At 46.2% G+C, this 23,905-nt stretch overlaps 1 protein-coding gene across 12 annotated transcripts in view; it reads right to left on the bottom strand.

Moving 5' to 3' along the window:
- Positions 1-23,905, bottom strand: part of LOC144611663 (nipped-B-like protein) — a 323,382-nt gene that overhangs the window by 141,758 nt on the left and 157,719 nt on the right. For 6 of the 12 annotated variants that reach the window (XM_078430871.1, XM_078430886.1, XM_078430895.1 and 3 more), the window contains 4 exons: positions 16,353-17,705; positions 5,691-5,870; positions 1,216-1,404; positions 857-961 (listed from right to left, as the gene is read on the bottom strand). In XM_078430871.1, the coding sequence (XP_078286997.1) occupies positions 857-961; positions 1,216-1,404; positions 5,691-5,870; positions 16,353-17,705 (1,827 nt within the window). The remainder of the gene's footprint in view (positions 1-856; positions 962-1,215; positions 1,405-5,690; positions 5,871-16,352; positions 17,706-23,905) is intronic. The other 6 variants (XM_078430877.1, XM_078430903.1, XM_078430913.1 and 3 more) reach the window with 1 other exon arrangement.

Below are 23,905 nucleotides of genomic sequence, written 5' to 3'. Positions count from 1 at the left end.
AGAGTTTGAGAGTTTGTGACTGGGACTTTTTCCCTCAGAGACTGGTTGGAATCTGAAGCACAGATGGTAGAGGTCGGTCTTCTCAAAACATTTAAGCAGCACCTGGACAAGCACTTGAACCTCCAAGGCCTAGAAACCAAATGCAGGTAAAAGGACCTAGAGTAGATCAGTGCAACGGTCAGCATGGACACGGTGGGCCGAAGAGTCTGCTTACAACTCCGCAACTCAAGGGCGTCACTGGTAGGACCAGCATAAACTGCCACTCCCAATTACCTTTGAGTCCTTGGAGTCTTTCCTTCTTGTTAGGATACTCCCACAGTGGTGACACCAATAAAGAACTGAGAATAGATTTCCAAGAGTCCGGATGGTGTACGACTTACATTTATTTCTTATTGTCTTCTATTATAGGTGGCAGTCGTTTGTCCATCATTGAGTTTGTGTTGACTCTGTGGTCCATTTGCCCACTTATTTCATTGACAACTGTTCTTTCCACATGCCCATCAACGTCATTGTGGGAAATCAATTTAATGTGACTGGATGAGTAGTATTTAGAGCATTATCTTTGACTGAACTGCAGGTAAATATTAGGTGCTTAACTTTGGAGATCAGTTTGCATTGAAACTGAAATTCCCATTAAAACCTATTATTTATAAAAAAGCATTTCACATTTCTATCCAATTCAAAACTCTAACACAAACACTACCAGACAAGTCAGGTAGTCAGACAAGTCAACCTCTTTTCAGGAGGTTGAGTTCAACCAGAAACCCAGCAGGTGGATAATGCAATGCATTAATGCATGTCAACAGGCCACAGCATCCAACCGACATGTGCAAAGTATCTGAGACAGTGGTTTTACCTTCAGGAGTCAGTTTGGGTTCATATGCTTTCCTTTTCCTTAATTTTTCTCTTTTTCTCATCTTTCTGGCAACTGTAAATGAGAGTTGTAAAGTTGAAAAACTGCCTGAAATTTCAAAGGAAGATAAATCTTAACAGAATTGAAATTACAATGTTCTAAACAAACATATGGCTTTTGACCATACACTGTTAAAATCACAGAATGTGAAACTCTGCAGTGTGGCTTCAAGTTTTAGTTAATAACCTGAAAGACCTCAACTTTAACATCCAGAATTAGAATATCTAATAATATGACCAAGTTCAGTGCCACATGTCCAGCAGCTCTAATTTACTCAGTAATGTTTAAAAAAGCACACTTACTATCACTAAGACTAGGAAGGGGTGAATCTTCCTCAGATCCGGGACTACGTTCCCGATGCTTGCTTCCAGAACTCCTTCGACCTTCAACAGAATTGCCTTTCCGCATTTCGTTCATCACCCGCTTGTCACGCTCCTCACACTCCCAGGCTTTGTCGACAACACGGTCCTTCTTGTGCCTTTTCCTAGATGCTGGAGGTTAATTTGTAGTAGATTGTAACTGAATTGTTTGTTTGGCTATCTTGGCACTGTCTCTTTACAAGCACAAGCATAATCACTTCATGAATTCAAGAACCAGAAGAGGATAGACCATTCAGCCCCGAGTATGTCTTCCAATCAATGTGATTATGGCTGGTCATTTACCTCAGCATCACTTTCCAACAATATCCAAAAGTATCAATCTTTCAGTCCATGTATGGCAAGTGGGGGTTATTTAAAGGACAGTAGATCAAAGATCCGTACTAGCATATTCTAGTAATGAGGGGGGGAGAAGGATGGCAATTTAAGGTTTAAGAAGAAATTTAAGATTTAAGAAGAAATTTGAAGAATATAAAGCAAGGAGGGAGGTCAAATATAAGGGGAAACTATACAAAGCTGAGTGGCAGTGTGAACTGTGAGGAGGACGCAGGGTGAGTTGGAAAGGTTGTGTGAGTGGGCAGATGCAGTTTAATGTGGATAAATGTGAGGTGATCCACTTTGGTGGTAAGAACAGGAAGGCAGATTATTATCTGAATGGCATCAAATTAGGAAATGGGGAAGTACAAAGAGATCTCGGTGTCCTTGTTCATCAGTCACTTAAAGTAAGCATTCAGGTACAGCAGGCAGTGAAGAAAGCTAATGGCATGTTGGCCTTTATGACAAGAGGAGCTGAGTATAGGAGCAAAGAGGTCCTTCTGCAGTTGTACAGGGCCCTAGTGAGACCGCACCTGGAGTAATGTGTGCAGTTTTGGTCTCCAAATTTGAGGAAGGACATTCTTGATATTGAGGGAGTGCAGCATAGGTTCACGAGGTTACTTCCCGGAATGGCGGGACTGTCATATGTTGAAAGACTGGAGCGACTAGGCTTGTATACACTGGAATTTAGAAGGATGAGAGGGGATCTTATTGAAACATAAAAGATTATTAAGGGATTGGACAAACTAGAGGCAGGAAACATGTTCCCAATGTTGGGGGAGTCCAGAACCAGGGGCCACAATTTAAGAATAAGGAGTAGGCCATTTAGAACCGAGATGAGGAAAAACCTTTTCACTCAGAGTTGTAAATCTGCGGAATTCTCTGCCTCAGAAGGCAGTGGAGGCCAATTCTCTGGATGCTTTCAAGAGAGTTAGATAGAGCTCTTAATGATAGCGGAGTCAGGGGGTTTGGGGAGAGGGCAGGAACGGGGTACTGATTGTGGATGATCAACCATGATCACATTGAATGGCTATGCTGGCTTGAAGGGCCGAATGGCCTCCTCCTGCACCTATTGTCTATAATTTCAACTCTCACCAATTTCTACAGATGCGCCATAGAAAGCATTTTATCAGATACATCACAGCTTGGTTTGGGAACAGCACCATCCAAGACCGCATGAAATTGCAGCAAATTGTGGACGCAGCCCAGACCATCACTCAAACCAACCTCCGTTCTACTGGCTCCATTTACACCTCACGCTGCCTTGGCAAGGCCAGCAGCATAATCAAGGACCAGTCTCACCCTGGCCACTGCTCCCCTCTCCCATCAGGTAAAAGGTATAGAAGTGTGAAAACGCACACCTCCAGATTCAGGGACAGTTTCTTCCCAGCTGTTATCAGGCAACTGAACCATCCTACCACAACCAGAGAGCAGTGCTGAACTACTATCTACCTCTTTGGTGACCCTCGAACTATCCTTGATCGGACTTTGCTGGCTTTACCTTGCACTAAATGGTATTCCCTTATCATGTATCTGTACACTGTAAATGGGTCGATTGTAATCATATATTGTCTTTCTGCTGACTGGTTAGCATGCAACAAAAGCTTTTCACTGTACCTCGGTACATGTACACGGTAAACGATTAACTAAAATGAATTCATGGCAAGACATTTAACAGCATTGATGCATAGAGGGACATTGGGGTCCAAGTCCATAATTCCCTGAAAGTGGCAACACAAGTAGATAACAAGTGATAAAGAAGGTAAATAGTATGTTTCCCTTCATTCGTCGGGGCATTATAAAAATCAGGGAGTCATGATGCAGCTTTATTGAACTTGGTTAGGCTGCATTTGAAGTATTGCATGCAGTTCTGGTCACCCAATACAGGAAACGTGGACATTTTGGAAAAGGTACAGATGAGGCATACCACAGTAATGATAGACACAAAAAGTTGGCGTAACTCAGTGGGTCAGGCAGTATCTCTGGAGAAAAGGAATAGGTGATGTTTTGGGTCAAGACCCTTCTTCAACGACACCCATTCCTTTTCTCCAGACCTGTTCTGCCTGACCCACTGAGTTAATGCACCTTTTTGTGTCCATCTTTATTGTAAACCAGCATCTGCAGTTCCTTCTTACCACAATGATACCTGGATTAGAGGGTTTCAGAAACAGTAAGGAGTCGAACAGACTTAGATTGTTTTCTCTGGAACATCGGAGTTTGCGGGGAGACCTGATGGAAGTACATAAAATTATGAGGCATGGATAGGATAGACAGTCCTTTTCCCAGATGGAAATATCAAATATTAACGGGCATAACTTTAAGGTGAGAGGGGCAAACTTTAAAGGAGATGTGCAAGGCAAGTATTTTTTTTAAACAGAGGGTGGTGAATGCCTGGAACATGCTGCCAGGGGTAACATTAAATTTAATTTAAAATTTCCCCCCCTCACCTTAGACCTATGTTCACTGGTTCTTGATTCCCCAAGTCTGGGTAAAAGATTCATTTACCCTATCTGTGGCTCTCATGATCTTCTACACCGTTATAACCCTCATCCTCCTACGCTCCAAGGAATAAAGTCCTAGCCTGCTCAACCTCTCCCTATGGGTCTGGCCCTCGAGTCCTGGCAACATTCTTGTAATAGTTGTAGTCTATGCACAACAGTCTAAATGTTCCAGTGCAGTGTGGAGAACCAGCGAGATCACATCCATTGCTGACCTATTGTGGCAGTAGGCAAATTGTAGCAGGTCAAGGCTCTTGCTGAGATAGGAGTTGATATGCACTGTAATCAACCTCTCAAAACACTTCATTACGTTCATGAACGTTAGTGCTACTGGTTGGTAGTGATTGAGGCATGTTACCTTACTCTTCTTGGGCAGCAGATTAGTTTGGTTTCGTGTACCGAGGTACGGTGAAAAGCTTTTGTTAGCCTTATCATTGGTGCCCTTTTAAAGCATTAGTCCTCGGCAATGCGATTATGCATATCCCTCCACATCCACATGCCTATCTAAAGGTCTCTTAAAGGCAACTATCGTATCTGCCTCAACTACAGCAGTGTGTTCCGGGCACTCACCACCATATGTGTAAAACAAAATTGCCCCGAAAATCTCCTTTAAACTTTGCTCCTCTCCCCTTAAAATTATGCCCTCTAGCATTTAATTTTTTTCATCCTGGGAAAAAGATTTTGACTGACTATCTTATTTATGCCTCTCATAATTTTATACACTTTAAAACGCCTCCCTGCAGCTCTGCCATAAAGATAGATCGTACTATACAAGTGTAATCATACATGTGAGTATAACGGAGGTCATGAATTGAAAGGAAATAAGAGTGCAGAAGATGGCATTGCAACTGCCCTCTAATTATATTGCTGCTTCCCACCAAAATATTACATTTCAAAACATAACATTTTATCTGCCATCTCTCCATACAGTCCACTTCTCTCAATATCCTCAACATTTACTGCACTTATTTGGAGCAGTCACTGCTACCTTGCCAATGGGTTTGAGTTTTTAAATGATGCAATGTTTTAAGTCTCTCATTGGATGATTATTGTGAATAGCCTTTTTTGTTCATAAATGCCTTTTGGCATTAACGCTTGGGGCTTTGTTTTTGACTTTGCATGATATCATTGGTTTTTGTTTCAATTGAAGTTATTTTTATTGTTTATTATGGTGTCTACTGAGTACCATCTATAGTGCTGCTGCAGGTAAGAATCACATGATTCCATTTTAGGACATATGACATTAAAGCACTCTTGACGTTTTGACAAAATGCATGCAGAGTCAACCAGACATTCCAAAAGAGATAGGTAGGTATGTCTCAAACCTGAAACGTTACCTCTGTTTCACTTTTCACAGATGTTGCCTGACCTGCTGTGTCCAGCATTTTGTTTTTGTTGCAGATTTCCTGCATCTGCTGTTTCCTTGTGTTTTTTTTACTCTACAACGTTCAATGTAAATACTCCCTATAAACTTTCTTCGAAGATTAGACTGAACTTTCCTCAATATGTTTTGCAATACAGTTTTTTCCCCAGACAGGTTTGATCTGTTCCATCATCTTATTCCAACCTGCAATGGCAGATACTTACATTCAAAGTCGCTGTCATTATCACCTTCATCTGAGCTGATTTCTGCATAGTTTGGCTTTTCCTTTACAGTACTGCGCTTCCGTTTGTTCATCTTCACTCGTTCGCAGAGTGGCATTGTGGATTCAATCTCTGCAAGGAGATCAGGCGGAAGCTCCTTCAACACCGACTGGTCAATACCACCTGTCACAAAGTAGAGGCGCAAGTAATTGATTGCATAAAAACAGGTTTCTGAATGCCATTATCATTCCTATCACTTCACATTACATACTTGCTGCATAAACTGGGGCGCCCATATTCACATTCATGTGATTCTCTTCCAATCACAATTACTACATATTCTGTTGTTTAATGTTTCATTGTCTTCAAGTGATTCCATAGCAGAATTTCCAAAGGTGAGGAGGCTTTACTTTTATTGTTGGACTTGTCTTATTGATATCCTCAATTAACTTGTCCCTTGTGATCTTGTACATCTCAATAAGGTCACCCCTCAGCCCCCTGCCCTCCAAAGAAAAAAGTAAAAGCCTATTCAACCTCAATCTCAAGCCTAGGTAACATCATGGTGAATATCTTCTGCATCTTTTCCAACTTAATGGCACCCTTCCTATAGCTGGGCGACCAGAACTCCAAGTGTAACCTGCCAACTACATGTACAGCTGCATAATAACTGCACACAGTACTCCAAGTGTAATCTGCCAATTACATGTACAGCTGCATAATAACTGCACACAGTACTCCAAGTATAATCTGCCAATTACATGTACGGCTGCATAATAATGTGCCAACCTTCACACTCAATAGCCATCCCAAAGAAGACTTTGCGACGATGGGCCTTGACGGTGAAGCCTCGCCACGATGGGGCCTCGGCGGTGAAGCCTCGCCACGATGGGGCCTCGGCGGTGAAACCTCGCGACGATGGGCCTTGGCAGTGAAGCCTCGCGACGATGGGCCTCGGCGGTGAAGCCTCGCCACGATGGGGCCGCGGCGGTGAAGCCTCGCCACGATGGGCCTCGGCGGTGAAGCCTCGCCACGATGGGGCCTCGGCGGTGAAACCTCGCGACGATGGGCCTCGGCGGCGAAGCTTTGCGACGATGGGCCTTGACGGTGAAACCTCGCGACGATGGGCCTCGGCGGCGAAGCCTCGCGACGATGGGCCTCGGCGGCGAAGCCTCGCGACGATGGGCCTCGGCGGCGAAGCCTCGCCACGATGGGGCCTCGGCGGTGAAGCCTCGCCACGATGGGCCTCGGCGGTGAAGCCTCGCGACGATGGGCCTCGGCGGTGAAGCCTCGCCACGACGGGGCCGCGGCGGTGAAACCTCGCCACGATGGGCCTCGGCGGTGAAGCCTCGCTACGATGGGGCCTCGGCGGTGAAGCTTTGCGACGATGGGCCTTGGCGGTGAAACCTCGCAACGATGGGCCTCGGCGGTGAAACCTCGCGACGATGGGCCTCGGCGGTGAAGCCTCGCGACGATGGGCCTCGGTGGAGAAGCCTCGCGACGATGTACCTCGACGGAGAAGCCACGCGACGATGGGCCTCGGCGGTGAAGCCTCGCGACGATGGGGCCTCGGCGGAGAAGCCTCGCCACGATGGGCCTCGGCGGAGAAGCCTCGCCACGATGGGCCTCGGCGGAGAAGCATCGCCACGATGGGCCTCGGCGGTGAAGCCTCGCCACGATGGGGCCTCCGCGGTGAAGCCTCGCCACGATGGGGCTCGGCGGTGAAGCCTCGCGACGATGGGCCTCGGCGGTGAACCCTCGCCAAGATGGGCCTCGGCGGTGAAGCCTCGCCACGATGGGCCTCGGCGGAGAAGCCTCCCGACGATGGGCCTCGGCGGTGAAGCCTCGCGACGATGGGCCTCGGCGGAGAAGCCTCGCGACGATGGGCCTTGACGGAGAAGCCTCGCGACGATGGGCCTCGGCGGTGAAGCCTCGCGACGATGGGGCCTCGGCGGAGAAGCCTCGCCACGATGGGCCTCGGCGGAGAAGCCTCGCCACGATGGGCCTCGGCGGAGAAGCCTCGCCACGATGGGCCTCGGCGGTGAAGCCTCGTGACGATGGGGCCTCGGCGGTGAAGCCTCGCGACGATGGGGCTCGGCGGTGAAGCCTCGCGACGTTGGGCCTCGGCGGTGAACCCTCGCCAAGATGGGCCTCGGCGGTGAAACCTCGCCACGATGGGCCTCGGCGGTGAAACCTCGCCACGATGGGCCTCGGCGGTGAAGCCTCGCCACGATGGGCCTCGGCGGTGAAACCTCGCCACGATGGGCCTCGGCGGTGAAGCCTCGCCACGATGGGCCTCGGCGGTGAAGCCTCGCCACGATGGGGCCTTGGCGGTGAAGCTTTGCGACGATGGGGCCTCGGCAGTGAAACCTCGCGACGATGGGCCTCGGCGGTGAAGCCTCGCCACGATGGGCCTCGGCGGTGAAGCCTCGCCACGATGGGCCTCGGCGTTGAAGCCTCGCCACGATGGGCCTCGGCGGTGAAGCCTCGCGACGATGGGCTTCGGCGGTGAAACCTCGCGACGATGGGCCTCGGCGGTGAAGCCTCGCCACGATGAGCCTCGGCGGTGAAACCTCGCCACGATGGGGCCTCGGCGGTGAAGCTTCGCGACGATGGGGCCTCGGCGGTGAAGCCTCGCCACGATGGGGCCTTGGCGGTGAAGCTTTGCGACGATGGGGCCTCGGCGGTGAAACCTCGCGACGATGGGCCTCGGCGGTGAAGCCTCGCCACGATGGGCCTCGGCGGTGAAGCCTCGCCACGATGGGCCTCGGCGGTGAAGCCTCGCCACGATGGGGCCTCGGCGGAGAAGCCTCGCCACAATGGGCCTCGGCGGTGAAGCCTCGCCACGATGGGGCCTCGGCGGTGAAGCCTCGCGACGATGGGGCTCGGCGGTGAAGCCTCGCGACGATGGGCCTCGGCGGTGAACCCTCGCCAAGATGGGCCTCGGCGGTGAAGCCTCGCCACGATGGGCCTCGGTGGTGAAACCTCGCGACGATGGGGCTCGGCGGTGAAGCCTCGCGACGATGGGCCTCGGCGGTGAACCCTCGCCAAGATGGGCCTCGGCGGTGAAGCCTCGCCACGATGGGCCTCGGCGGTGAAGCCTCGTCACGATGGGGCCTCGGCGGTGAAACCTCGCGACGATGGGCCTTGACGGTGAAGCCTCGCCACGATGGGGCCTCGGCGGTGAAACCTCGCCACGATGGGGCCTCGGCGGTGAAACCTCGCCACGATGGGGCCTCGGCGGTGAAACCTCGCGACGATGGGCCTTGACGGTGAAGCCTCGCCACGATGGGGCCTCGGCGGTGAAATCTCGCCACGATGGGGCCTCGGCGGTGAAACCTCGCCACGATAGGCCTCGGCGGTGAAGCTTTGCGACGATGGGCCTTGGCGGTGAAGCTTCGCCGCCGCAGCGATGCCTCGCAAGTCAACCCATGGTTGACGGTCGATGAGAGGACCACCGTGAGGGGGGAGCGGAAGAACAATGGAGGACCCGGAGTGAGGGAGGAGGGGGGAGAACAATGGACAATGTGGGTGGGGGGTCAATGGGGACCCATTGTGGGGGAATTGTTGGGGGGGGGGGCTTTGTAACTTTGTCAGAGCCGTAGCTGGCCACTATCTGCAAACATTGTGTATGCAAGCAAAGAATTTCACTGTGCCTGGTCACGTGACAATAAAGTATTCCTATTACCCAAAGTCAGGATACATCCCTTGAGACTGACCCAGAGTTGTATACTAAAATGTTTTTTTGTTACATCCTGAATGATTCATATGTCCAAGTAGCCTACAAAAGTATTTAAGCACTTTAACGTCAAAATCAAATTCTTTAAAATGTACATTTAGAAGCTTCAAGGTGATTTAGACAAGTTAAGTGAACGGGCAAAGACATGGCTCATGCAATATACCACAAATGAACAGGAAGTTACAGACTGTGGTAGGAAAGCAAAAAGTAAAAGCCTATTCAACCTCAACCCACCAACCAGTACATTGGGATGAGAGACAAACCCCTCTTTTGTCAGAGGGTGGTGAATATGTGGATCTTTAGTCAGAGGGTGGTGAATTTGTGGAATTCATTACCATAGAAGGCTGGAGGCCAAGTCATTGGATATTTTTAAAGCAGAGATAGATAGATTCTTAGTTAATACAGGTGTCAGGGGTTGTGGGGAGAAGGCAAGAGAATGGGGTTAGGAGGAAGGAATAGATTAGCCATGATTGAATGGCGGAGTAGACTTGATGGCCTATTTCTGCTCCTATTACTTATGACCTCATGAAACCAGAGGATCTGTGGGAAACCAACAATGTCACAGGAAGAGCAGGAAGAACAAGGTACAAACAGCACTGGAGATTAAAGTGGGACCCGCATCAGTTGTTGAGCCATGATGGCATTGTTGAAATGTTCTTAAGAACTTCCTGAGAGATGGGGAGCTACATTAATCCAGTCTAGGGAGGCCATTTGAGGAAAAGATATGGAAAATTTGAGCTCAAAGAGGAGACACCATGCTTTATTGAAAGGCTAATAGTGTTTAACTAAATTTTTGATGAGATGTAAGATAGGAATATTAACCATTTAAGTTTCAAGACATTTGATGAAGAATGCACATATTAGGCTAACCAACCTGATGCCCACAATCAGTGGCAAACATCAACAGAAAGCCAACGTTCAAATAACAAAAAATGCACAAAGTGTTGGGGTAACTCAGCATGTCAGGCAGCATCCTAGGAGAACATGGAGAACTTCTTTGGGTCGGGATCCTTCCTCAGGTTATTCATCACAGAAGAACAAATCAGTTGGAAGAAGGGTCCCGACCCGAAACGTCATCTACCCATGTTCTACAGAGATGCAACCTAACCCACTGAGTTACTCCAGCGCATCAGTGCACAAGATGAAATTTCAAATTTGCAGATTAAACTTGAAAGTCCAGTAAACAGAACAAAGGCAATGAGTGGAATGGAGCTTGTTCAAAGTATTTGAAAAAGAAAGGTAATAACAGACCACAAGATGACATCTGTAGTCTTTTGAATGGGCAAATGAAATTTAAGACAAAGCATGTAGTAATATACTTTGTTAGAAAACCAAGAGACTATATTGGCAAAATGGCCAATAGGACAGAAACAAAGATTGGAGTGAGTGAGTGAATACATTTTTTTATTGGCGGAGAGAGAGAACAAGAGAAAAGATCAATCAGTAAAACAAGAAATCCATAGCTTTATGAAGATAGACTACAAAAACACCTTGAGGTAGGGTAGTCAATATTTTAGGTCAAGACTATGCCCTGATGCAGGTTTGAGACCAGAGACGTTGATAATCTACTGGAGTTTTTTGAGGATGTAACTAGGAAAATTGGCAGGGGAGAGCCGGTGGATGTGGTGTACCTCGACTTTCAGAAAGCCTTCGACAAGGTCCCACATAGGAGATTGGTGGGCAAAATTAGAGCACATGGTATTGGAGGTAGGGTACTGACATGGATAGAAAGTTGGTTGACAGACAGAAAGCAAAGAGTGGGAATAAATTCCCTTTCAGAATGGCAGGCAGTGACCAGTGGGGTACCGCAAGGCTCGGTGTTGGGATCGCAGCTATTTACAATATACATCAATGACTTGGATGAAGGGATTAAAAGTACCATTAGCAAATTTGCAGATGATACAAAGCTGGGTGGCACTGTGAACTGTGAGGAAGATGCTATGAGGTTGCAGGGTGACTTGGACAGGTTGTGTGAGTGGGCGGATGCTTGGCAGATGCAGTTTAATGTGGATAAGTGTGAGGTTATCCACTTTGGTGGTAAGAATAGGAAGGCAGATTGTTATCTGAATGGAGTCAAGTTAGGAAAAGGGGACGTACAACGTGATCTGGGTGTCCTAGTGCATCAGTCACTGAAAGGAAGCATGCAGGTACAGCAGGCAGTGAAGAAAGCCAATGGAATGTTGGCCTTCATAACAAGAGGAGTTGAGTATAGGAGCAAAGAGGTCCTTCTGCAGTTGTACAGGGCCCTAGTGAGACCGCACCTGGAGTACTGTGTGCAGTTTTGGTCTCCAAATTTGAGGAAGGATATTCTTGCTATTGAGGGCGTGCAGCGTAGGTTTACTAGGTTAATTCCCGGAATGGCAGGACAGTCATATGTTGAAAGACTGGAGCGACTAGGCTTGTATACACTGGAATTTAGAAGGATGAGAGGGGATCTTATCGAAACGTATAGGATTATTAAGGGGTTGGACACATTAGAGGCAGGAAACATGTTCCCAATGTTGGGGGAGTCCAGAACCATGGGGCACAGTTTAAGAATAAGGGGTAGGCCATTTAGAACAGAGATGAGGAAAAACTTTTTCAGTCAGAGAGTTGTGAATCTGTGGAATTCTCTGCCTCATAGGGCAGTGGAGGCCAATTTTCTGAATACATTCAAGAGAGAGCTAGATAGAGCTCTTAAGGATAGTGGAGTCAGGGGGTATGGGGAGAAAGCAGGAACGGGGTACTGATTGAGAATGATCAGCCATGATCGCATTGAATGGCGGTGCTGGCTCGAAGGGCCAAATGGCCTACTCCTGCACCTATTGTCTATTGTCTATAATTCATTCCCCCCATACCACTTAGAGTCTGCTCGATTCCACAAATTCCACCTGCAGGCTGTTTTTTGTTTAGACAATTTTTCTATATTTTGTTGGAACAAGAGCTGTGAGCAATATATATCTGTGTGTGAGACTTTATTTATCACAAGTTTAAAATGATGGTCGCAAAAAGCCTCTGAGGAAAAAGACTACTAAAGATCTGTAGCTGCAAACTGATCCAAAACTGTTAAACTTACAAGTGATTGTTGGGATTAATTTCAACGTCATAATGTTTGAAACATTTAATTGATTTTGGCTTGTTGTGAGGGTCAAGGATGAGAGGTGAAAGCATTGGTCCTTTCCAAAACATTAAGGAAGTGGCTCTAGAAATCGTGGACGCATTGGTGATCATTTCCAATGTTCTACAGATTCGGGATCAGTTCCTGTGGATTGGAGGGTAGCTAATGTTATCCCACTTTTTAAGAAAGGAGGGAAGAGAGAAAACGGGAAATTATAGACCAGTTAGCCTCACATCAGTGGTGGGGAAGATGCTGGAGTCAATTATAAAAGAAGAAATTGCGTAACATTTGGATAGCAGTAACAGGATCGTTCCGAGTCAGCATGGATTTACGAAGGAGAAATCATGCTTGACTAATCTGGAATTTTTTGAGGATGTAACTAGGAAAATGGACAAGGGAGAGCCAGTGGATAGAAACATAGAAAATAGGTGCAGGAGTAGGCCATTCGGCCCTTCGAGCCTGCACCGCCATTCAATATGATCATGGCTGATCATCCAGCTCAGTAGCCTGTACCTGCATTCTCTCCATACCCCCTGATCCCTTTAGCAAAAAGGGCCACATCTAACTCCCTCTTAAATATAACCAATGAACTGGCCTCAACTACCTTCTGTGGCAGAGAATTCCACAGACTCACCACTCTCTGTGTGAAGAAATGTTTTCTCATCTCGGTCCTAAAAGACTTCCCCCTTATCCTTAAGCTGTGACCCCTGGTTCTGGACTCCCCCAACATCGGGAACAATCTTCCCGCATCTAGCCTCTCCAACCCCTTAAGAATTTTATATGTTTCTATAAGATCCCCCCTCAGTCTTCTAAATTCCAGCGAGTACAAGCCCAGTCTATCCAGTCTTTCCTCATATGCAAGTCCCGCCATCCCAGGGATTAATCTGGTGAACCTTCTCTGTACTCCCTCTAAGGCAAGAACGTCTTTCCTCAGGTTAGGAGACCAAAACTGCACACAATACTCCAGGTGCGGTCTCACCAAGGCCCTGAACAACTGCAGCAGAACCTCCCTGCTCCTAAACTCAAATCCTCTTGCTATGAATGCCAACATACCATTCGCTTTCTTCACTGCCTGCTGCACCTGCATGCTTGCTTTCAATGACTGGTGCACCATGACACCCAGGTCACGTTGCATCTCCCCTTCTCCCAATCGGTCACCATTCAGGTAATACTCTGCTTTCCTGTTCTTGCCGCCAAAGTGGATAACCTCACATTTATCCACATTATATTGCATCTGCCATGCATTTGCCCACTCGCCTAATCTATCCAAGTCACTCTGCAGCCTCCTAGCATCCTCCTCGCAGCTAACACTGCCACCCAGCTTCGTGTCATCTGCAAATGTAGTGTACCTGGACTTTCAGAAAGCCTTTGATAAGGTCCCACATAGGAGATTAGTGGGCAAAATTAGAGCACATGGTATTGAGGGTAGGGTACTGACATGGATAGAAAATTGGTTGGCAGACAGGAAACAAAGAGTAGGGATTAACGGGTCCCTTTCAGAATGGCAGGCAGTGACTAGTGGGGTACCGCAAGGCTTGGTGCTGGGACCGCAGCTACTTAAAATCTAAATTAATGACTGAGATGAAGGCAATTCTCTCCACCAGTAAACGGGTCCTTTTCAGAATGTAAACGGGTCCTTTTTAGAATGACAGGCAGTGGCAAGTGGAGTGCCGCAAGGCTCGGTGTTGGGGCCGCAACTGTTTACTATATATATTGATTTGGATGAAGGAATTAGAAGTAATACTAGCAAGTTTGCGGATGACACAAAGTTGGGTGGCAGTGTGAATTGCGAAGTGGATGTTAGGAGGTTGCAGGGTGACCTGGACAGGTTGAGTGAGTGGGCAGATGCATGGAAGATGCAGTATAATATAGATGAATGCGAGGTTATCCACTTTGGCAGCAAAAACAAGGAGGTAGATTATTATCTCAATGGTGTCAGGTTAGGTAAGGGGGAAGTGCAGCGAGACCTGGGTGTCCTTGTACAGCAGTCACTGAAAGTAAGCGTGCAGGTACAGCAGGCAGTGAAGAAAGCTAATGGCATGTTGGCCTTCATAACGAGAGGATTTCAGTATAGGAGTAAAGAGGTTCTTGTGCAGTTGTATAGGACCCTGGTAAGACCACGTCTGGAGTATTGTGTACAGTTTTGGTCTCCTAATTTGAGGAAGGACATCCTTGTAATTGTGGCAGTGCAGCCTAGGTTCACGAGATTGATCCCTGGGATGGCGGGACTGTCATATGAGGAAAGATTGAAAAGACTGAGCTTGTATTCACTGGAGTTTAGAAGGATGAGAGGGGATCTTATAGAGACATATAAAATTATAAAAGGACTGGACAAGCTAGATGCAGGAAAAAAGGTCCCAATGTTGGGCGAGTCCAGAACCAGGGGCCACAGTTTTAGAATAAAGGGGAGGCCATTTAAAACTGAGGCGAGAAGGAACTTTTTCACCCAGAGTTGTAAATTTGTGGAATTCTCTGCCACAGCGGGCAGTGGAGGCCAAATCACTAGATGAATTTAGGAGAGAGTTAGATAGAGCTCTGGGGGCTGGTGGAATCAAGGGATGTGGGGAGAAGTTGGGCACAGGTGACTGATTGTGGATGATCACCAACGATCACAATGAATGGCAGTGCTGGCTCGAAGGGCCGAATGGCCTGCTCCTGCACCTATTTTCTATGATTAAAAGTAACATTAGCTAATTTGCAGATGACACAAAGCTGGATGGCAGTGTGAACTGTGAGGAGGATGCTATGAGGTTGCAGGGTGACTTGGACAGGTTGTGCGAGTGGGTAGATGCATGGCAAATGCAGTTTAATGTGGATAAATGTGAGGTTACCCACTTTGGTGGTAAGAATAGGAAGGCAGATTATTATCCGAATGGTGTTAAGTTAGGAAATGGGGACGTACAACGAGATCTGGGTGTCCTTGTTGTGTTGGAAAATAACTGCAGATGCTGGTACAAATCGAAGATATCACAAAATGCTGCAGTAACTCAGCGGGTCAGGCAACATCTCTGGAGAGAAGGAATGGGTGACGTTTCGGGTCGAGACCCTTCTGGGTTTCGTTGTTCATCAGTAACTGAAAGTAAGCATGCAGATACAGCAGGCAGTGAAGAAAGCTAATGGCATGTTGGCATTCATGACAAGAGGAATTGATTATAGGAGCAGAGTTGTACAGTTCTGCAGTTGTACAGGGCCCTAGTGAGACCACACCTGGAGTACTGTGTGCAGGTTTGGTCTCCAAATTTGAAGAAGGACATTCCGGCTATTGACGGAGTGCAGCGCAGGTTAACTAGGTTAATTCCCAGAATGGCGGGACTGTCGTATGTTGAAAGACTGGGCTTGTATACACTGGAATTTAGAAGGATGAGAGAGGATCTTATTGAAACATAAGATTATTAAGGGATTGGACACACTAGAGGCAGGAAACATGCTCCCAATGTTGGAGGAGTCCAGAACCAGGGGCCTCAGTTTAAGAACAAGGGTTAGGCCATTTTGAACAGAGATGAGGAAAAACTTAAGATAGAGCTCTTAATGATAGCGGAGTCAGGGGGTAGGGGGAGAGGGCAAGAACGGGGTACTGATTGTGAATGATCAGCCATGATCACATTGATCACACGGTGCTGGCTCGAAGGGCCGAATGGCCTACTCCTGCACCTATTGTTTATTGTCTATTCTGCAGGGAAACAGTTTAAAGTTAATGTTTATTCGATAAACTGCTGTGGCAATGCTCTGTCACTAGAAGATATTGCATGCATTAGGAAATTTACTCCAGATAATGCTTGGAACTTCATAGGTTTTGCTATAATTAAGCTATCAAGCAAAGTAAAACTGGTACCTTTACTTGGCCTGGAGGGCAGTCTGCTCTTCGATTTGCTGGAGCTTCTTGATGCATGTTTGTCTTCATTGTCCTTGATAAATTTCTGCACTTCATCAAAAGGTAATTTATGGAGAACCACAACAGGCTTGATCACTTTCTTCAGGTCCTCCACTAGATCCATTTTGTCTACCTTTAATTTTATTTCATTCTTATCCACAGGCTTCCTCAATTCCTTCTGTTCATGGCAAATATTGCCATCCTTATCCCGCTTGATTTTTGGGATTACAAAGTTCTTAAGTGCATCAGACCTTCCTCCCCCCAGCAGATAACTCGGAAACTTTTCTTTATCATCAGACAGAGGTTTGGGAGTCTCTGATTTTACTTTGCTCCCCTCTGATCTTCGATCCTCTCTCTCTTTATTGGTCAAAGATCCTGATGGAATGTCCGATCTCCTACTCTGCTTTAAAGCAATTCGATCTTTCACTTCAGATTTTATCTTTCCAGGATCTCTGCTATCGTGTTTAACTCTGGGACTTTCAGATCGCAACCTCTGCTCTTCTGGTGAACGACGTTCACTCCTGTCACCCCGATCACTAGAATCAGAACATACTTTCCTTTCCATTCTCACTGATTTAGATGACTCTGTCCGATTATGTTTAGTAGGCTCATTTCGCGATGGTTTAGTATCAGATTCACTCTTACTTAGTTTTGGGGTCTCTGGTCTCCTGACCTTTGATGGGTCCACTTTTCCTCTTTCAGGATCATTTTTCTCGTCTAGTTTCTGTTTCTGGGCTTCATGGTGTAGCTCTCGTTTATCCTTCAGAGGGTCTGAACTCTGCCGCCCTTCATGCCGTGCTTTCTGTGCTTCAGATCGACCCTCGGTTTTTGTTTTGGTATGATCAGGTTTTCCCTCGTGTCTGTGTTTGGATATTTCTGGTCTTTTTTCAGGAGTTGGTTTAGACGTCTCTCTTTTACTTTCGTGCTTTACTTTTGGTGTCTCTGGCCGGTTCTCGTTCTTCTGTTTCGGTGTTTCTGACCTAGACTTTATTACGTCAGGTTGGCCGTCTTCCTTTTGCCCCTCATTTTCAGATTTCCTCCTGGGAACCACCGGATGGCCTTCCAACTTCGGTTTTAAACCCACCACTGTATCTTCCTGCCGCGAAATTAAAGTTCCCTCAGTGGCCTGTTGTACCATCTCCAAAGATTTCTTCACACCATCTGTATCTAGAGGGGGCACTGGTTGCCCATCAGTTCTTCCTGCGTGTTGCAGATCTATACTGACCAAGAGTGCAGGTCTGCTTGCAGCACTCCCACCTCCTCCAGCAGTCTCTTGTGGGAATGAGTCTTGCTTCCGTTTCTTTAAGGGTTTATCTAAAATAAAGAAATAAAGCTGACTTTTATTTCCATATTGTATTACAATCAACTTTTTAGACAATTTGCAACTAAATTAATTTGCAAGATTCAAAATCAAGTCTAAGCACCGCATTTGTAAGACTCAGCTAAGCACTGGAGAAGATATTATTTGAAAAAGAAATTCACAAAGAAATTGCAACTTGTTCAAATTATTTTTTGGTCATTCTTTTGTCCTCAGGAACTTATAACCAAAATATCTTACCTGGTGATTTAGAGAAAAGAGTACAAGACACATGGGAGGTTATGGCAGAGCTTTACAGGCAGTTCCCAGGTTACAAAACAGTTCTGCTCCTGAGGACTGCTCACAACCCACATGCTTTGTCCATCAGAAAGCATTAGCTGCCTACCAGCCTCACTAACTCTGAAGAAGGGTCTCGACCCGAAACGTCACCCATTCCTTCTCTCCTGAGATGCTGCCTGACCTGCTGAGTTACTCCAGCATTTTGTGATACCTTTGAATTTTACTAGCATCTGCAGTTATTTTCCTACACTAGCCTCACTAACTCAATGAGTGCGTGCGTCTACTCAGTGCTCCCAGCTCGGCTCAGCCTGTCCCGGCCCACGATTGTCGTGGCATGTTAGTATGTATGGGCATCCATAGCTCAGACATTCGCAACCTGTGGAGGGCCTTTACAAAATATTGGTTAGTCCATAGCTAGAGTATGACCTCCAGTTCAGGTTGTTACACTATAAAAGAATATAATTCACTGCACTGGCGAGGGCAAGAGGAGAATTTTCAGCATTGTTCCATGGGATGGAATGTTTCAACTATAAGGAGAGATTGCAAAGGCTGGGTTTTGTTTTCTTCTCAGCAGAGAAAGGCTGAGGGGGGAATCTGAAGTATTAAAAAATTGTGAGGGGGGATAGAAAGGGTAGGAAACTTTTCTTCATTGCAAAGATGTCAGAGCCAGCATGGAAACAAGCCCCTTTGGCTCAATTGGTCCATGGTAATTATTGCCGACCCGAGTGAGTCCTATTCACCTGCAAGGGGCCCCTTCCAAACCTTTCCTATCATGTATCTGGATCTGTTGTGTTTGGACCCGCCTCTACCATTTTCTTTCTCGCCATAAACCCAAGCCCTTAAATTTTATACTTCTCTATCTTGAGAAAAAGACAGTCGCATTTCACCTTTATCTATGCCCCTCATGATTTATATACCACAAAAGGTCACCCCTCAACAACTAAAGCTCTAAGGAAATAAATCCCCAGCCTACACACTCTTCCCATATAGCTCAAGCCCTCCAGTCCCAGTTAACATCCTCATGTTGTCTATGGACCAGATTTAACAAGGTAAAGGAAACGCTAGGAGGTAATGACCATAATATGATACGTTTTAATCTGCAAATTGAGAGGGAGAAGGTTAAATCAGAAGTGTCAGTGTTGCAGTTGAACAAAGGGGACTATGAAGGCATGAGAGAGAAGCTGGCCAAGGTCGACTGGAAAAGAATCCTAGCAGGAATGACGGTGGAACAGCAATGGCAGGAATTTCTGGGCATAATCCGGAAAATGCAGGATCATTTCATTCCAAAGAGGAAGAAAGATTCTAAGGGGAGTAAGAAGCAACCGTGGCTGACAAGGAAAGTTAGAGACGGTATAAAACTAAAAGAAAAGGTGTATAACACAGCAAAGAAAGCGGGAAGCCAGAGGATTGGCAAACCTTCAAAGGACATCATCAGAAGGTAACAAAAAGGGCAATACGGGGTGAAAAGATGAAGTATGAAGGTAAGCTTGCCAAGAATATAAAGAAGGATAGTAAAAGCTTCTTTAGGTATGTGAAGAGAAAAAGATTAGTAAACACAAATGTGGGTCCCCTGAAGGCAGAAACAGGTGAAATTATTATGGGTAACAAGGAAATGGCAGAAGAGTTGAACAGGTACTTTGGTTCTGTCTTCACTAAGGAAGACACAAACAATTTCACAGATGTACCAGATGACAGAGAATCTAGGGAGACAGAGGAACTGAAAGCAATTTGCATTAGGCGAGAAATAGCATTGGGTAGACTGATGGGACTGAAGGCTGATAAATCCCCAGGGCCTGATGGTCTGAATCCCAGGGTACTCAGGGAGATGGCTCTAGAAATAGTGGACGCATTGGTGATCATTTTCCAATGTTCTATAGATTCAGGATCAATTCCTGTGGATTGGATGTAACTAATGTTATCCCACTTTTCAAGAAAGGAGCGAGAGAGAAAACAGGGAATTATAGACCAGTTAGCCTGACATCGGTGGTAGGGATGATGCTGGTCAATTATTAAAGAGGTAATAACCGCGCATTTGGATAGCAGTAAAAGGATTGGTCCAAGTCAGCATGGATTTATGAAAGGGAAATCATGCTTGACTAATCCTCTGGAATGTTTTGAGGATTTGAAAGTAAAATGGATGAAGGAGAGCCAGTGGATGTAGTGTATCTGGACTTTCAGAAAGCCTTTGATAAGGTCCCACATAGGAGATTAGTGGCCAAAATTAAAGCACATGGTATTGGGGGTAGGGTATTGGCATGGATAGAGAATTGGTTGGCAGACAGGAAACAAAGAGTAAGAATAAACGGGTCCCTGTCAGAATGGCAGGCAGTGGCGAGTGGAGTGCCGCAAGGCTCGGTGTTGGGGCCGCAACTATTTACCATATATATTAATGATTTTGATGATGGAATTAGAAGTAACATGAGCAAATTTGCAGATGACACAAAGCTGGGTGACAGTGTGAACTGCGAAGAGGATGTTAGCTGCAGGTGACTTGGACAGGTTGAGTGAGTGGGCAGATGCATGGCAGATGCAGTATAATATAGATAAATGTGAGGTTATCCACTTTGGTGGCAAGAACAAGGAGGCAGATTATTATCTCTATGGTGTCAGATTAGGAAAAGGGGAAGTGCAACGAGACCTGGGTGTCCTTGTACACCAGTCACTGAAAGTAAGCGTGCAGATACAGCATGCAGTGAAGAAAGCTAATGGCATGTTGGCCGTCATATCATTATGATTTGAGTATGGGAGTAAAGAGGTCCTTTTGCAGTTGTATAGGGCCTTGGTGAGCCCACATCTGGAGTATTGTGTGCAGTTCTGGTCTCCTAATTTGAGGAAGGACATCCTTGTTATTGAGGCAGTGCAGCGTAGGTTCACGAGGTTAATCCCCAGGATGGCGGCACTGTCATGTGAGGAAAGATTGGAAAGTGGGCTTGTATTCACTGGAATTTAGAAGGATGAGAGGTGATCTTATAAAAACACTAGACCAAGTTGTCCCGTTGGGCCCAAACATCTCCTGCATTGGTGCAGCACCCTCTCCTCCCCTCTCCCACAACCCCCTCGCTCCCCCCCTCCCCCTTCCACTCCCTCCCCACTAAACCCCCCCTTATCCTCCCTCTTCCCCCCCTCCCCCCTCTCCCTCCCTGGGAGATAGATTTAAACTTTAAAATGTGAATAACTTTAAAAATATAACACCGATTTCAATGAAACTTCTTCAAAGGGACGACGGTGAATAAGGTGGGCCTAAAATTGTTGCACTATCGTGTACCGTTTTGGCTGTAGTTCAGGAACAAACAAACAAACAAGAGCTTTAGTATATAGATACAAAATTATAAAAGAACTGGACAAGCTGGATGCAGGAAAAATGTTCCCAATGATGGGAGAGTCCAGAACCAGGGGCCACAATCTAAGAATAAAGGGGAGGCCATTTAAAACTGAGATGAGAAAAAACTTTTTTACCCAGAGAGTTGTGAATTGTGGAATTCTCTCCCACAGAGGGCAGTGGAGGGGGGAGGCCAATTCACTGGATGAATTTAAAAGAGCTAGATATAGAGCTCTTGGGGCTAGCGGAATCAAGGGATATGGGGAGAAGGCAGGCACGGGTTACTGATTGTGGATGATCAGCCATGATCACAATGAATGGCGGTGCTGGCTCGAAGGGCCGAATGGCCTCCTCCTGCACATATTTTCTCTGTTTCTATGAATCGTTTCTGCACCTACTCCAGCTCACTGGCATCTTTGTCCACGAGAACTCCACACAATACTTGAAAAGCATGGTCTTAACAACGCCTTGTAAAGATGAACATGACGTCCCAATATTTGTACCGAATTCCTTGATCAATGAAGGCAACCATGCCAAATGGCTTCTTCATCACCCTGTCTACGTGCGGTGCCATTTTCATGGAACTTTGTACCTGCACCCCTAAGTAAAATAAGAATATATTGGCATGAAGATTTCACAAGACAGAAAAGACTTGGTATTCATGTTTTACAGCCCTGCCTTAATACGATATTTTTTTATTAAGTACATCCCTGGTTTATGAGAAAATCCGCCCTAGGAACAAAAATGTGAATTTAACTCAAACTCAAAACTGTGTACAGTACAATGCCCTATTCCCATAAATCATCTTCATCTTCATATTGTGAAATGAGGAACAAGTTCTCATGGGTGCAACACTTGAAAAAGAAAATTATGCGACGTAAGCTAACTGAAAATGCCTACATTTTTTTACCTAACTCTAATTACATTTCAACAAGAAATTAAGGAACAACGTTGGGTATCAGAGTTGATATAGGATAGCAATTTTCCTTTCCTGAAGATGTAGTGAATCGGCCAGGTTTATCATGATAATCTGGCAGACTAGCACACCACTGCCCCAACTTCCTGAGAAGGCTTAGGAAGGTTGGCATGTCCCCAACAACTCTCACCAACTTCTACAGATGCGCAGTAGAAAGCATGTTATCAGGATGTATCACAGCATGGTCTAGGAACAGTCCCATCCAAGACCGCAAGAAACTGCAAGAATTGTGGACGCAGCCCAGACACCAACCTCCCTTCCATTGACTCCATTTATACTTTACGCTGCCTCGTCAAGGTCAGCAGCAGAATCAAGGATAAGTAGGACCCCGGCCACCACCTCTTCTCACTTTCCCATCAGGCAAAAGGTATAAAAGTGTGAAAACACACACCTCCAGATTCAGGGACAGTTTCTTCCCAGCTGTTATCAGGCAATTGAACTATCCTACCACGAACTAGAGAGCAGTCCTGAACTACTATCTACCTCTTTGGAGGACCTTGAACGATCTTCGATCGGACTTTACTAGCTTTATCTTGCACTAAAAGTTATTCACGTTATTCCCTTTATCGTGTATCTGTACACTGTGGATGGCTCAATTGTAATCATGTATTGTCTCTCTGCGGAGTGGTTAGCACACAACAAAAAGCTTTTCGCTGTACCTCAGTACACGTGGCGTTAAACAACTCAAACTCATTCAGAAATATATCTATTTCTTGAATATACTCATGCATTCTTTGTCTTCTGTTGTAGAGAAATCCAAATGTTAACTTTCCATGTGAAGATATTTTAGTCACAGAGCACCTGTGTCAAGCATCAACTTCTCCCTAAATGTCAGCAAAATGAAGCAGCTGTTCATTCTTTAGGAAACGAGGTGGTGTACACAACCCAGTCTGCAGCAAAAATGCTGAAATGGAGATGATTAAGAGCGTCAAGTGCCCAGGCATCAATATATTCTCAACAATTTATCCTCATTCAAGAACACCTCTACTTCCTCAGAAGAGTAAGGAATTTCCACATGTCCACAATGACGCTTACTAATGTTACAGATGCACCAGGGAAAGCATCCCTTCAGCATACATCACAACTTGGTTCAGCAACTACCCAACACCGCACTAAATTGTAGAAAGTTGTGGAAGCAGCCCAGTCCATCACACAGACCAGACTCCCTCTCCTCTACCTGCTTCACCCATCAACTCCATCTGCACCACGCAGTCCTGGGAATGCAGCCAACATAATCAGGCACTACGCACAACCCAGCCATTCCCTCTCCCCCCACCAGCCAGAGAGCAGACAGAAAAGTTTTTAAACACCTTCCACCAGATTATGATCTGACTATTAAATGGACCTCTCAGAAGTTAAAGATTTAATCATAAAGTTAGAGTCATACAATATGGAATTAGGCCCTTTGGCCCAACTTGTTCATACTGAAAAAGATACCCATCTAAGCTAGTACCTTTATTTACATTTGGTCCATATCATTCTAGGGAAGGGGCCGAGGGGAAAGGGCCGTGTACATTCACCCCATCGATTCCTCTCGTGGTTTTATATGGCAATTTGTAAGATCTTTAAGATCTTCCTTTAGCTTCCTGTGCTCCGAGGACTAAAGTTCTAGTCTTCCTAAC

The sequence above is a fragment of the Rhinoraja longicauda genome, chromosome 3 (assembly GCF_053455715.1).
Source record: "Rhinoraja longicauda isolate Sanriku21f chromosome 3, sRhiLon1.1, whole genome shotgun sequence".
In the NCBI taxonomy this organism is placed as follows: domain Eukaryota; kingdom Metazoa; phylum Chordata; class Chondrichthyes; order Rajiformes; family Arhynchobatidae; genus Rhinoraja; species Rhinoraja longicauda.
This window is presented reverse-complemented; position numbering and strand designations above follow the sequence as displayed.